General features: G+C 48.1%; 1 protein-coding gene across 2 annotated transcripts in view; it reads left to right on the forward strand.

Annotated features, from left to right (window-relative positions):
* LOC129640712 (liprin-alpha-1-like) overlaps nt 1–15,552 on the forward strand; it is a 171,909-nt gene that overhangs the window by 145,232 nt on the left and 11,125 nt on the right. The window contains exon 2 of one of the 2 annotated variants that reach the window (XM_055565805.1): nt 5,240–5,319. Coding sequence is in view for 1 of the 2 variants with exons in the window: in XM_055565804.1 (XP_055421779.1) it covers nt 14,728–14,823 (96 nt within the window). In the remaining variant the exon portion in view is untranslated. Of the gene's footprint in view, nt 1–5,239; nt 5,320–13,792; nt 14,824–15,552 lie in introns of those variants that run through there. The other variant, XM_055565804.1, reaches the window with a different exon arrangement.

Consider the following 15,552-nt stretch of genomic DNA (forward strand, 5'->3'; position numbering starts at 1 on the left):
GAACTCAAAACATGCAGGGAGCAGCTTCTTAAAAGAGAAGGAGAAATTGCTGAACTGAAAGCAGAAAGAAGCAACACCAGGGTCAGCAGGGGGATTCTCACGTGTTGACATTTGCCCCACGTGGGTCACCGCTAGCCTCCGTGTTGCTGTCTTTAAACTCTTGTCTGATTTTCAAGTCATTTTTCACATCTTCCCACTGAGAAGACCAGGGTGGATCAGTTTGTGGTTCTCATACCTTACTTCACATTTATGATGAGAGCTAATGTAATTTTAGTGCCTTTGAGAGGGGAGTTCTCAGCTTACATTTTTGTCCATGCTACACTTTGTGTGGGATCTTAGTTCCCCAATCAGGGATTAAAACCCATGACCCCTGCAGAAGGGTGGAGTCGTAACTACTGGGCCCCTGGGGAAGTCCACTCTTAACTTTAGACTGAACTGGCAGGATTCCAACGTGCCTTAGCATGTTTCCAGCTGTAGCGTGAGGCTGAAAGGAGCTATCGGGCCTGAAGTCAAGCATGAGGTTGAAAGTGCCCCTTTGGCCCTGCCCTGCAGCTGCTGTTGGAGCACCTGGGGTTACTGGTTGCCCGGTACATTCCATCCTTCCGGATTACAGTGGGCAAGCGGCAGGCACAGTCCCCAGCTAACGTGACCAGCGAGGTGGAGGTGCTCAGGGCACTGAAACTGCTGTTTGAGCACCACAAGGCCCTGGACGAGAAGGTACCAGCCACCCATCCATCCTGGATTTGTACACTTAGTGCCTTGTTTTGACCTCACCGAGTGCCTGGAAGTGCTGTGTTCCTTCCCTCTCAAAACAGGGCTAAGGCTTCCTTTCCCCCTTAGGGACTCTCCTACGGCTCTCTAAGCCATGAGGAAGACCTGACTAAGGTGATTGCACTCAGGAAGTCATAGAAAAGCAGTCACAGGAGGAGAGCCAGTTGAAGGAGCGCCTGGCAGCCCTCTCTTTCCACGTTACAGATCTGGAGGAAGACCTGGACACGGCCAGGAAGGACCTCCTCAAGTCTAAGGACAGGAACACGAAACTGCAGTGGGACATCCGCGAAGTGAGTGACGGCGGTCGTGTCTGCCTGAGGTGGACTGTGGGTCCCTTCTTCTCCCGGTGATCTCAGCCTTGGGATGGCTGCGTGAGTAAGAGCAGAGCACTGCAGAGACCACAACTGGCTGCCTCCCCACCTCTGCGTCGAGCTCTCTGGGGTAGAAGAGGCCTGGTCCAGGCAGTCCGTTGGCAGTGGACCAACACGAGGGCAGCCCTGGCACTGTGCTGCACCCTGGGTGTGGACTCCTCCTTTCCACAAGTTCTAGGGGGCCCAGTGTGCTCCTTTTGTAAAAAGTCATTCATCCATTCATTCATTTCTTGGCGTATAGTGGCTTTACACTGCTATGCCAATTTCTGCTGTACAGCAAAGTGAATCAATCATCTATCTATCTATCTATCTATCTGCCTCTCTTTTAGATTTCCTGCCCATTTACTTCACCACAGAGCACTGAGTAGACTTCCCTGTGCTGTACACTAGGTCCTTACTCATGGACTTTATGTGTAGTATCAGTACTGTATATATGTCAACCCCAGTCTCCCAGTTCATCCCCGCCTCCACCTGCCTGTTGAATGCTGAAATTTCCTTCTGATTCCCTCAGACGAGTCTGGTGACATCTGTGGAGCCCGTTCTCTCAGAGAGATGGGAGCATGCTGTGTGGGCTCTGCTGAGGCAGCTTGCCTGGCCATCTTCTCTAGTTTTCTGAGGTTCCGCTCCTTGAAGGGATGTGTGCCAGTGATACCGGCGGTCAGACAAGTCGTGGCGTCTGCTCACCCTGGGATCCTCAGGCCCGAGCTGTGTGACCGTGTGGAATCATAATGTTTCTGGCGGTCGTGTCTGCGGGGGTCATGATTTATGAGAAACATCCCGGGGATGTGGCGCTGCTGGGGGAATCGTCCCCACTGCCAGCCAGCCAGCCAGCCAGCCACCCTGTCCTTCTGGTGGGGAAGTGTTGCCCCGCGCTGCCAGTGGGCAGTGGCTGGGGATGGAGAGTCAGGCGGGGTTGTGCTGGCGCGGCTGTTGGGAGCGTTGCCCGGAGCCCCGTGAGCAGCTGTGGGGCCGTCCGTTGGTGGGCGGCCTGCGGTGTCAGGCGCGCTCGCAAACCCTCCCAGAGCAGGGTCACTAACAGCCGCCAGGGGGCGCCCTTCGCCCGTGATATTCCTCTTCAGGCTTGGTTTCTCCTCTCCCCTGGCATCTCTACTGTCCGTCCCAGGTTGGCCTTGTAGTCCGACCTTTCGTCTTCGGAAGCTCTGCCTCTAAGGAGGCTAAACGGTTCGAACTTCCCTCCCAGCTTAGGAAGGTAGAATGTGTGCCTCGCGCATCCCGCACTTGGCGCTGCCTGCTGCCTGTGCTGGCTTGCCACAGGCAGTCCGAAGAGGGGGCGCAGCGGCCGCGGTTGCAGGGCCGGGGCAGAGGGAGTACGTCTCCTCTCACGAGCCGGTCACCAGCACCCTCCGTGATCCAGGCGTCACACACAAAGCCACACAGGCTGCGTGAGCAGGCACGCGGGCATGCCCCCCACGAGCCCGGGGCCCGTGGTCCGCACAGAGCATGGCCCACTTGCCGCCCGTACAGTCACAGCCCGCGTGCCGTCAGGACAGGGTCGTTGCGAGCGGAGCTGAAGCTGTTCTTGGCCAACAGGTGGGAGAGAGTCACGGCAGCATCGAGGATAGGCTGTACCAGATGGAGGCCCAACTGGAGGAGAAGAACAAGGAGCTGCAGCGGGTGCCTGTGCTGATGGGGAGGCAGCGTCTGGGCGGGAGATGAGGCTTGGGTGGGGGCCAGTGCTGCCTTTCTTCGCTGCTCCCGTCTCTGCCTCCAAGTGTGTGCCTGTGTGGCCCCATCTGCTGATCTGGGCACCCACCTCCTCGGGAGCAGGGCCAGAGGTGGTCGCCCATAGGCAGTGGGCAGGAGCCAGGGCTTCCCCACATTCAAAGAGGCTGCTTGTTGCTCTGACCAGTCAGTCCGGGGAGCTGCCTGGGATACAGGTGGACCTCACGACTGCCCCTCAGACAAACCTGGGGTGCCAGCCCGGGGCCCATGAAACTGAAGGCATGGCGCCCAGGTGTGGAGCCTGCTTGCCTCGGACGTGGCGCTGGAGTCCCACATGCCAAACCGCTGGTCCAGACACGGTGTGTGTGTAGGATGGCTGCCTCTAGACAGGAGAAGCGCAGTTGCGCTGCGACAGAAGGCGCGTCAGGAAAGGGTGATGGTGGAGGCTCGCGTCACCGAGTCCTGAGAGAGGTTTCCTGGAAAGGTTGGCCACACGGCGATACAGACCATTCAGGAAATGGAGTGGGGATCCTGGGTCCAGCCTCACATGTCAGTACTGTCCCCACTATGCCTGTGTTCTTGGGCCTGGACTGCAGAGCCTCAAAGATGGACTCCCAGGGGGCAATGGTTCTGACTCCCATAGTGAGCTCTGTGGTGAGGCGCCCTCCCGGCTTAGGCAGAGAGCTCAATGGCTCCCGATCAGGGGTGCTCTTCCTTACTTTCAGAACTGCTATTCAGAGGCTGTTGAGATCAGGATGCTGTTTATGACTAAGCCAATTCAAAGTCAACTTTTGTTTTGCTTTAAAAATCTTTGAATGCCAATGCCTTATTGTGGAAGCTGTGACAGGTTTTGTTTCCTTGGGCTCAAAAATCACTGCAGACGGTGACTGCAGCCATGAGATTAAAAAATGCTTGCTCCTTGGAAAGCCATGACAAGACATAGACAGCATATTGAAAAGTAGAGACATCACTTTGCCGACAAAGATCCATATAGTCAAAGCTATGGTTTTTCCAGTAGTCACGGATGGGTGTGAGAATTGGACCATAAAGAAGGCTGAGCCCTGAAGAACTGATGCTTTCGAATTGTGTTGCTGGAGAAGACTCTGTTCTAACAGAAAATAAACTGTTTTTAAATGTATTATAATGGAAAATTTCAAACAGGCACAAAAGTGGATGGAGTAGTATAATAAATACCCATGACCCGTCAATTAGTCTCAGCAATTTTTAACACAAAGCCCATCTCAAATAGATCATTCTTCTGTCTTCTCTCCATTTTTTTTTATACGGTAGGTTCTAAAACAGCTTTTTAAACCTTGAAATTGATGCTCATTTTATAAAACACAGCCTTGCCAACTTTGTTATTACTTTAAAAATTGCTTGAGGTAATTATTTCCAGTTTTTTAATATGAATTTTCATATTGGAAAAGACCCTGATGCTGGGAAAGATTGAAGGCAGGAAGAGAGTGGATGACAGAGGATGAGATGGTTGGACGGCATCACCAACTCAATGGACATGAGTTTGAGCAGATGCTTAGCAATAGTCGAGTTACATTTTCCTTATGGCTAATCCACTGCTGTAACACGTATAGCATTTCTGGTTTTGAACACTGAATGTGTTTGCATTATAGTTGGGTTTAGAGTGTGTGGCCATTATGTGTGGTTCAGAATTCTGAGTAGTCCTTTCTGGGATCACCCGAAAGCTGAGACAAAGCATGAGCCCTTCACGTGGACTGTGCTGTGCATCAGGAAGATAATACGAGCCACCTACACAATCTAAAATTTCCTAAAACCCATCGGGCTACTTGACATCCTTCTTTCACTGTGAGTCTTGAAATCTTCTGTGTGAATTCCACATCTAGTGTTGCACCAGCCTGTCTGACGTGCCCAGGGGCGGCACGAGGCGAGTGACTGCCATGGCCGACAGCACAGAGCTGCCAGGTTGAGTCGAGTGACTCGGAAACTTGGCCCGTTTGACTTGTTTTACCCCATGAGGAAGTGAAGTGGGCGTAGAGGAATGAATGTGAGGAATGCCCAGGAATGCAGGTGAGCTCCATGGAGACCGTTTAGAGCAATGAGAGGAGTGAGGGCAATAGAGTGAGTCGTGTCCCCCTGACCCGAACCCCCGCCTGAAGTCCAGCTTCTCTCTACAGACTTCGTCGTTGTTAATGGCTTGCCATGTTTCCTCCAGAGAAACCTTTTCTACACCTGAGATGGAACTTCCTCCTCATTATGGTTTATGGGTGAATATTGTTCTGAGTGTTTATATTTTCTAGGGACACCTAGAGAACATTTTCTCAGAATTAAAATGTTGGGAGTTGATACCTCCTCACGTAACCTGTTCTGCACATTTCGGTGCAAGTCATTTTGCATCCGGAAAGCAAGCGGTGCAGGCTGTGTCATTTGCTGTTTCGTAGGACCAGCTGATTCTAAACCTGGAAACCCTGAGAGCTGAAGTGGACCAGACGAGACTGCGAGGGGCTCCCTTCCACCACAGGTAGGCTGCTCCCCCGGGCAGCTCCCCTCAGCGCTGTCGAGTGTGACAAGGGCCTGTCTGGTGTGTGGACAGTATGACTGGGTGTTGCTCATGGTCGCACCTCAAGGAGCCTGTAGCTTTGTGGCCAGCGAGAGGGAAGAGACAAGCATCGTTCCTTAGGGTCAAACTTGGTACCATGGAGTGGTAGTCACAGGATTGAGAACACTCAAAACCACAGGCAGAGGTTTGGAAGTGTGGGGGCGATCAGTTGATATTTGGGCGTATTCATTTGAGGGGCCTGACAGACTGTGACACTGATGTTTCTGAAGAGTCGCAGAAGGTTAATGACCTGTAGTCATTTTTACATGAATGGAGACTGAGACATGACTTGCCGTTGACTGTGGTGGGAGGAATCACCTGGCTTGTGAATGAGGCGAGCAGATTACTGAGCATTCTGATTTTTTCTTACTTGTTGTTCTAGGGGCGATAATTCTTATTAAGTATTTAAATGTTTCTTTGGCTTCTTAATGGAAAATGGTCACAAGTGAGAGATAAACTTTAGCAAAGGTCATTAAGTGCTTAACTGGTGACATTCATTCATCTGTAGGAAATCGACTACTGCTTGAAGCCTGACTTAGGAGACAGTTTGGAGCCCATATGCATATTTCTGTGTTTGTGTGCTTAGGGGATCCTCGAAGTCCAGGGCCCCAACCCAGCTTTCTTCTAGAGTAAGGGGATATCATTTGAGACAAAGGCAGAGCCAGAAACTGGCAGGTGGAGTCCGAAACCACAGTGGGTGGAGTTCAAGGAGAGCCCGTGCCCTGCAGAACGGATAGGGGACATGGCCGGACTTGCTGGTAGAGCTCCCCCAAGGTGAGGGGCTGGTGCTGTCAGAAATGGGGAACCCCTGCTCCCGGGGTGGACAAGGTGAGTGTGAGGCGGACTGTGTAGACAGTGGAGAAAGAGGAGGTGGACATGCCCTCCTGCTCTTGGGGGTTTTTGGGTAAAGAGGAGGGCCCGGGTGCCAGGACCCGAGGCCTGGCATGGTTGGGGGGCTCAGATGGAGAAGCCTGGGGCCTGGTCACCAGTCCCCTGTGTGTCAGTGAGAGTGAGAGATGAGAAGAGGAAGCAATGGGCCACAGCGGCTGGTGCGAGGGAGGGGTGTCTCCAGGAGGCAGCTCTCGAGGGGTCATGGCAGTGACTTAGCAGCACAGGTGGGGCCTCGGAGTGGGGCTTGTGGGCACTGTGGGCTGGGTGGGGGGCACTATGCTGGCTCAGGAGAAAGGGAGTGGGGACTGAAAACCTGGCTCACAGGCAGGGCAGGCACGGCGTATTTGGTGGGACCTCCCAGAGGAATTGGTCACCTTGTCTCTGAAACCTTCTCCTGGAGATCAGAGCAGGCGCAGGCCGAAGAGGAGGTGGGGTGCCAAGGAGAAAGCAGAGCAGGTGCAGGCCCCGCCCTGGGACCTGAGGGTGGGTTCTGGGGCGACCGTGGACGCCCCATCCCAGACAGCCGATCCTGTCCTAGTCAGCTCCACACCCTCGCATCAGCGCTGCCTTCCCCACATACAGAAGTTTTCCAGCTGGTGGGGCTGAGCCCTCAGTGTATGTGGGGCAGTGGGCAGCCTGTTGCTGTTGGAGCCAGGAGGGCCCTCCCAGGGGCCCTTTTGCTGTGAAATTGCCGATCTTCCAAATGGACAGGCTCTGGCTCGACTGACAGAGTGAACTCTTTTCTTCTAACAGTGGTATTCTTTCCCGTGTGTTTCAGCCGACTGCCGGGGTCCAGCCCCGGTGGATCCAGGGAATTCGAAGCGGGGACGGCGTCAGCGAGGATCAGGAAACAACTGCTTAATTAAACTTTAATTAAGGATATAGAGTAATAGAATAAGGATAGCTCAGTGAGGAAATTCAGTGGAGAAAAGAGGCTGAAATAAGAATAGCTCAGTGAGGAAATTCAGTGGAGAAAAGAGGCTGAATAATTCAGCCAGAAGATGAGAGGAAAAACGACATGGGGAGACCAAGTTTTGGTGAACAAGGCCCGCACTTTATTTTCCAAAGTAGTTTTTATACCTTAAGTTATGCATAGAGGATAATGGGGGAAGGGGTAGAGTCATGCAGCAAGCCAGGCTTTCTTCCTGCAAACTTATCATATGCAAAAGCTTAGGTGATTTGCATCATCTTCTGGCCCGGAGGCCTGTTAACATTTTAAGACCCTTTCTTCAGAAGGCTTATTTTTCTCTAAAGGTGATTGGTCAGGAGCCACCCTCCAAAAGCATTAAAGTTGCATTCCTACAGAGCAAAGGTGTGGTGGGCTATAACAAGAAAAAGAATTAACTCAAGGGTCCCAGGTTACAAACATTAAAGCTACTACTTACACCAATTTTATTAATCAATACACTGCCAGGGACACAGCAGGTAAGGGATATGGAAACTTAGCAGCAAACATTGGCCCAACAAGTGAAAATCCCTTCACCAAATACAATTTCTAATCAATCTTGTAACTGCTCAAAGGAATCTGTGTTTAGACAGTTTAGAACATCTCATGCCTCTCACAGTTGGGAGGCTCTGAGCAATCACATGTGGCCGGAAAAACCTATTCAGGCAGGCTAGAGGATTTCCAAAGGAGTTTGTAGGTTGAAACACTGTCACACCCAGGAATTGTTAACTGGAGCTGTAAGCCAACTCTTTTTTCAGAGAGAGGTAGTGGGGGACAGCCCCCCGTAAAGTCAGAGGTGCAGGTGAAAGCACAAAGCAGAAAGTAGGCAGACTCTGGTTTTGGGGGGTAGATGCTCGAGAATTTCCAGGGGGACTCCTGAGGCTCGATCCCGCCTTTGTGTATGCCGAGCCTCCTTCCTCATGACCTTTGTCATGGGTGGAGCTCCTCACGCTGGCTCCCGGCAGTGATAGAATTCCAGTTGAGCTATTCCAGATCCTGAAAGATGATGCTGTGGAAAGTGCTGCACTCAATATGCAATATGCACTCAATATGCAATATGCCGGCTCCCGGCATCTCCCCCTTTTTTATTTCTTAAAACAGCCAGATGCAGCTCAGTCACAAGCTTCTGAATGTTCTGCCGAAGAATCCTGACAATACAAGGAAAAATGATTATGAGAAGATTAGACAGAATGTTTTTTTCCAGAAATAAAGTTATAGAAGGTGTGAAAAAAGTCATTAGCTGCTCCAGCGGCGGTAAAATCCAGTCGAGAGTGTTCCAGGGTCTGTATTTGATTATGAAGTTTCCCTAAGTCCAGGCCAATGTCAGAGCTGTTCCAAACACCTGAGATATGATTTTTTATTTTCTCCCATTCATAATCTGTCTCATTTACCTTTAAAGATGTCACACATATCCACCGCTAATCAGCGTGGCAAGACAAAGCCATTTTCACTTTTAAAGCCTGTAACTCAGTCCCAATATGCATTATTGCCTCTTTTAAGGCGTCTACTCTCATCTCTAATTTCCTATCTATAGCTTCCTGTGTTGCTAGAGTTAAAGAAACATTTTTAGACATGGTATCAACATATTGGGCAGTATGCACTTGTTGAGTCAATGATATTGCTGCTACTAAAGCTGCTATTAAAGCTGATATTCCTAAAATAAGTAGACCCACAAACTGTCACGATCGCATTAAATCCTGTAGTTGTTGTAATACAGCAAGATCAAAATTATCATATCAATAAGTGGTTACATCATAAGATAAGGTGGACGTTGTAATACTACAAAGGAGCAAACATTATATTGAGGGTTTAAACAAGATGAGAGCATGCATTGTTCACAAGTCACTACATTGGGTCCACCAGTGAAAGTCATATGTAGATTAAGTTTTCCAGAATCGTTGGTAAAGAGAAAAACATAAGAAGAGGGTAGACAAGCCAAAACAGAATAAGTAGAATTATTTTTTGGCTGGAGTTCGCGCTGCAGCAGCCCTGTCGGTCTCGCCGGGATCTCAATGTTTATCTTGCCTCCCCTTCTAGCGGGCTCCTCTTTTGTGATCGAAGCAGTGGGGGAACTGGATGTCTGGGGGACTGCAACATGGCGAATCAGCCTGTCCCGGATGTAAATTGGAGAATCTGCATCCTGTGGAAAAATACAAGCACATCCTCGACCGCTAGTTAATAATGGGTCAGGACCCTTCCATTGTCCTGAGAGGAGGTCCTTCCATTTGACTAATGGTTTTGCATTTAATTGCTCCAGGCACCAATGACAAAGCACTGCAGTAGTTCCAGCCAGATCAGTATTTAGAATATTTATTATGAAAAGAGCATGTTGCAAGATTTGATGGGGAGAGCTATACTTAAACTCCCCTTCTTTTAATTTTTGAATTTGGATTTTTAATGTTTGATGTGCTCTTTCCACAATGGCTTGTCCCTGTGGATAATAAGGGATGCCTGTATTATGTTTAATTTGAAACTTTATACAAAATTCCTGAAAAGACTTAGAAGTGTAAGCAGGAGCACTGTCAGTTTTCAGAGCTTTTGGCAGGCCCAAATATGAAAAACAAGTAAAGAGATGTTGTATCACATCTTTAACTGCCTCTCCGGTACAAGCAGTTGCAATAATAACATGAGAAAAGGTATCTACAGTTACATGAACAAAGGACAGTTTTCCAAATGAAGAAACATGAGTTACATCCATTTGCCAGAGTTCGTTAGGTTTGAGACCATGAGGATTAACTCCCATAGGTAGACTATTAGAAACAGTAGGGCAGTGTAAGCAAGAACGCACAATCTCTCGAGCAGTCTCTCTGGGAACTTGGAATTGATACCTTAAGGCAGTAGCGTATTGATGATGAAGTGAGTGAGAGGCTCTGGCCTCCTCGATCACAGCAGCCACTGTATTTCTGGTTAACAAGTCAGCCAAATCATTAAAGGCATTTAAAGGGCCGGGCAATCCGGAATGAGCCCAAATGTGTCCAGTGAAAAATATTTTATTTCTTTTCCAAATTTGTTGTTGTAATTTAGTTAACAAATGAAATATGGTAGTTTTATTTTCAGGCAAAACCGCAGTTTCAATATGTGGAAACAACCTGACAATATACTGAGAATCAGAATAAAGGTTAAATTCCTCATCTGCAAACATAGCAAAAGCCTCTATGACTGCTGTTATTTCAGCTCTTTGAGCTGAAGTTTCCTGTGTTTCTAAAACCTTTTGGTGATTTTTAGTCACTATGGAAGCTTTACTATTTGCTAACCTGTCAGTAAAGGCTATCTGAGCATTTGGAATAGGAGACTGTTTACATCTGACAGGAAAAATAACTGGATGTCTGGATATAAAATTCAGCAAAACATGCGAAGGTAAATGATGCAGAATTTGACCACAATAATTTCCTACGGCAATCTGCCAGTCCTCATCAAACATTAGAAGAGCATCAAGTTGTTCTTTATTATATGGAATTACAATTTCTGATGGCTCTTTAACAAGTAATTTAATGTTCCGCTTTTTTCCTTTAGTATCAAAGTAGCTATCAATCCTGGATAAGAAGCCGCTACTTTTTTAGTTTGAGCGGGAAGATGGACCCACTCTAGGGGGCCGTTTTGCCATAAAACCAATTTTTTGTCTGGTTACCCAAATTACACCTATGGGGGTTTTATGGCAAAGGAATTGTCAAGCAGTTGTCAGTTTAATTTTTAAAATTTACGTTTTAACAACATAAATTTAGAGATATGTTAATTTAGGTCTAATGCTTAGTTTAGGTCTCTGTATAAATTTAAATAATAAATGTATAACCTCCTTATCTCATTTTAGTATACAGATATACCTAAATGCAAAATGTATTTATATAGTTTATACTTGTTGCCATATAATATATATAAATCGATATACTTGAATTAATCTTTATAATTAATATATTAATTAATATATATATTACAGCAATACAACACGTACACAGCTAATACCAACCAACACAAACCAATGTACTGCAATAATACATGTCACACATATATAATTATACAGTATATAGAACATATATCATCACAGCACATCAATCTATACCAATTAATATCAGCCACACACACACATTATATTACTGCAATATACATTTAATTATACAGTATATATATAATATGCATATATAGCATACATATTAATTTATATACAAATTAATTAAGTATAGATCTATAAATAGAATTAGGTATACCTTTATTATATTTTATTTATACCCATACCTAATTAGGCAAACTGTAATTATGCAAATATATTTATATTATGTATTTATAACAACATATAAAGTCTTGTTAATTGTACCTCCTGTTGATAACTAAGAAACTGAGAAAACTCCTTCTCTGAATATCTCTTATTTGAGATAGCATGTCCCTCCCCCATAGGGTAAAGGGGAGCGTAGGAACTACATAGGGTTGGAAAGCTCCACAGGTATCCTCAAACTGCCAATCTAACATTTTTGAACTTTTAACTACTGTGGGGGCTTGAGGGCAAATGAAACAAAATTTGACCCCTGAAATCTATCAGGGCAACTTGCCAATTATCACTATTTTGTAAAAGACTTGCAGTTGATCCTTATTGAGTGAAATGATTATATTTGCTACTTCTTTTCTAAAAAGTTCCACACTTTTTTCCTCTTTTTATAATTAATTGTGCCACCGAGCTGGGATAAGATAAAACTATTTTTCTTGGAGTCACTGGTAGATGGAACCAATGGGCCTTTTTGTCACAAGCACCTTGTAGGTGTATGTTTTGTGGCAAGAATAATTTAATCTCATCTTTTGGTAATATTAATCCTAATTAACTGATCATTTAAAGTCTCATCTACTTTAACAAGAGCCGATTCTGTCTCATTAGTCAACTTTCTCTTAGAACTGGAATTAGGATCGCTTTTTAAGCAATCAAACAAAGGCTTTAAATCTGCAGTAGTCAGTTTTAAATGTAGGCGTATCCAATTAATGTCCCCTAATAATTTTTGGAAATCATTTAAAGTTAGTAAACAATCTCTCCGCAGCTTCAAAGGGGCATTATCAGTTTTTAAAACTTTTGGCAGACCTAAATATGAGAAGCAAGTAAAGAGGTGTTGCACAACATCTTTATAAGTTTCTCCAGTTATCGTTTTGTAACCTAAATCTGGTCTATAGCTTTTTAGATAACAAGCAACCATTTAATCTTTGCTTGAATACTTCCAGCAACGGGGAACTCACTACTCTTCAAGGTTTTAAACTCTCCCTCACCTTTTTCTCTACAGCATTCCCACCCTGCATACCACTTTCTCTAATCCTACCAACTCATTTTCAGTAGTATGTGTTGGCCAGGAGCTGGGTCAGTCTTTCCCAGAAATGTTAAGAGACGTCTGTTCCTGTGTCTAATAGCCCTGACATTTTATTTTCTTGAATTAAAAGATCTTTTAAAGGCCTTGGAGCTGTAATTTCCTGCACCCAAAAGGCTAGATCACTAGATCTAAACGCTCTGTGGCTCTTAGCTTGAGAAGTCAAATTTTTTCCTGTCTGATAAGGTAAAAGCAAAAACTGTTATTCTTTGACCTTTATTAATTTGCACAGTTTTGGTAGGCGGCGAGATCAAAACTTTAATTTCTCCAATATAATCAGAATCTACCACACCATACACCACCAAAATTTCTTGAAAAGAAAGCCAGCTACGCCCTAGCACAAGTCCTACAATGCCCTCAGGCAGGGGCCCAGCCACTCCCATTGGAATCGGGGCATGTGAGGGGTTAATATTGTTGCTAAATCCCCTTAGCCTGGGTGAGACCCCCCTGAGGGGGTTTTCTCCAAGGAGCACGCTCTGCATATTGTGCACGCAATCTATTTTAAAAGCTCCACTGTTCAAAAACTTTTTATCTTCCTCAGGCTTAGGCAACACTTTGAGAGGCTTTGGGGGCAAAGTGGGGAACTCTTGAGCCCTGAAAGGCGCAAACGGAGGTGGCGGCGATGGCCTTAAATCAGAAAGTGGTGGATAAGTTTTTGTGTTTTTTTTTTTTAAAGGTTTGCGCAGAGCGGGAGGGAGCTCGCCAGGGCACAAAGCAGAAAGTAGGCAGACTCTGGTTTTGGGGGGTAGATGCTCGAGAATTTCCAGGGGGACTCCTGAGGCTCGATCCCGCCTTTGCGTATGCCGAGCCTCCTTCCTCATGACCTTTGTCATGGGTGGAGCTCCTCACGCTGGCTCCCGGCAGTGATAGAATTCCAGTTGAGCTATTCCAGATCCTGAAAGATGATGCTGTGGAAAGTGCTGCACTCAATATGCAATATGCACTCAATATGCAATATGCCGGCTCCCGGCAGCCGACCCTACTTGGGCAGTGCCCCAAACCTCAGATTCCCTGTGGCGGACAGGCCGGCAGACTCCTCGGGCAACAGGGCGCTGCTGCGGTGCCCCCCAGAAAGGCCAGCTGGCAGCGCTGCAGAACGAGCCATCCAAGGCAAGGACCCCGCCGCCCCCTTCCCATCCCTGGTGGGCACCTTGTGAGGCACCTGCCCCCTCACACTGTGGTCCTGAGGTGGGTTTGGAACAAAGCACTGATAGATCGCTTTACATTTTCCCATTTTCCTTTTTCTGGCTAAGAGTTTGCTTTTAAGGCATGCTTTTTTTTCTTAACCAATTTTGATAATTTGTGGCCTACTGTGAGGCTCAGCATGGTACTAATTAGCACAGTTTTGAAATCGTCCTACGAGTAAATGGATACACATATCCATCAGCTTATAGTGAGAAGAATTCTCATTGGAAGTTTAAGTGCCTTTATCTTTTCACCTCATTCATGGCATGTATTTGTTCATACATGTCTGTGTTTTGAGCTTCTATATTGTTGAACAGTTAGTTTGGGCCAGACATGGTCAGAAGTAGGACTCCAACAGTGAATTAAAAACTGTGTGTGTTCTTTATCCACTGCTATGTAATGGATCACGGCAAACTTAGTGACTTCCCAGGGAGCAGCTCACAGTCCACAGTGCCTGTGCATTGTAGCAGGCGGGCCTGGTTCAGGGCCTCCTGAGGGCACAGACAGCCTGGATGGCAGGCTTTCAGACTCACCTGGCTGCTGGGGACAGGCCCAGGTCCCTGCTGGGTGGACCTCTTCATGGCCTGGCTTTCCTTGGAACACCCTCTGAGAGCAAGATTGTGGGGTGTAGCCCGGGGCCTTTCGCTCCCCAGTCTCGAAGCCACACACCTTCACTTCTGTTTGCGAGAGTGAGCTGCAAAGTCCTGCCTCGCTCAGGGCCTGAGCAGGAGTCGCCCCTTCTGCCTCTTGAAAGGAGGAGGATGGAAGAATTTGTGGACCCCTTTTTAAGCCCGTTGCAGCCTGTCGAACAGTAATGAGCAGGGAAAGGAGACCAGAGTGCCCGAGTTGTCTGAGGAGGAGGGGATGATTGTGTGTGAAGAGTGGCCAGTGAGGTGACACCAGGAGGATGACCTTGAACCAGAGACCAGGAGGCAGGAAAAGAAGTAGCCACTCGGAGATAGAAAAAGGGTCATGTCAACTAGCAGGGAGAAGGGAGAGAGCGGGCCGCATCAGGGAGGAGCCCGGGCTCAGGCCTCAGCAGCTCGAGGCCGGAGCCTGTTTCCTGAGGTGAGGAGGGCTGCCGGGGCGGGGAGCTAAGAGCCGGGCCTCAGCCCTGTTGAGGTGGACGAGCCCATGGGATGTCCAGGGGACGTGTCAGGAGAGCAGCTGAGTGTTCCGGCCTGCATCCGGGAGAGGACTCACTCAGCTCAGGGTGGACTGAGGTCATGGGCATACAGATGGCATTTAAAGGTACGAGCACGGTAAAGTCACCAGGCGGGTGCTGGTGGAGAGAGATGGGGTGCAAGGGTAGAGCCGTGGGGTGCCCCACATTCCAAGGTTGAGAAGGGGTGCAAGGGACTGAGGAATAACCCCAGGGAGGGTGGGGCCTGGAGCCCAGGGAGAGACATGCTGGGGCAGGCGTGGGGGAGGGCAACAGGGGAGGGGGGTTTGGTAACGTGGGTTCCTAGAGCCCCCAGGGAGCTGCCCTGCAGGGCGGGGCACACTGCCTGCTGGCAGAGACTTGGAGACTGGGTGGGGAGGGGGACCGTAGAGGCTGCTCCCAGGGAGCTTTCAGAGACCCGCAGTGGGCGCTGCAGGGAGCCCTGGACGAGGAATCTGCTGGTTCCCCTTGGTTGATCAGAAGGCAAGAGAAGGGAGAGGACGTGCTGACTGGGCTGATGGGGGTGAACTCATAGGCAGCTGGTTCTCTGGAGTGGAGCAGGAATGATGGCAGGTGGTCCTGGAGCCAGTGATGGGGTGGCCCCGCCCTGGGGCGGGGTCGTGATGAAGACAGGA

The sequence above is a fragment of the Bubalus kerabau genome, unplaced genomic scaffold, assembly GCF_029407905.1.
Source record: "Bubalus kerabau isolate K-KA32 ecotype Philippines breed swamp buffalo unplaced genomic scaffold, PCC_UOA_SB_1v2 scaffold_38, whole genome shotgun sequence".
Taxonomy (NCBI): Eukaryota; Metazoa; Chordata; class Mammalia; order Artiodactyla; family Bovidae; genus Bubalus; species Bubalus kerabau.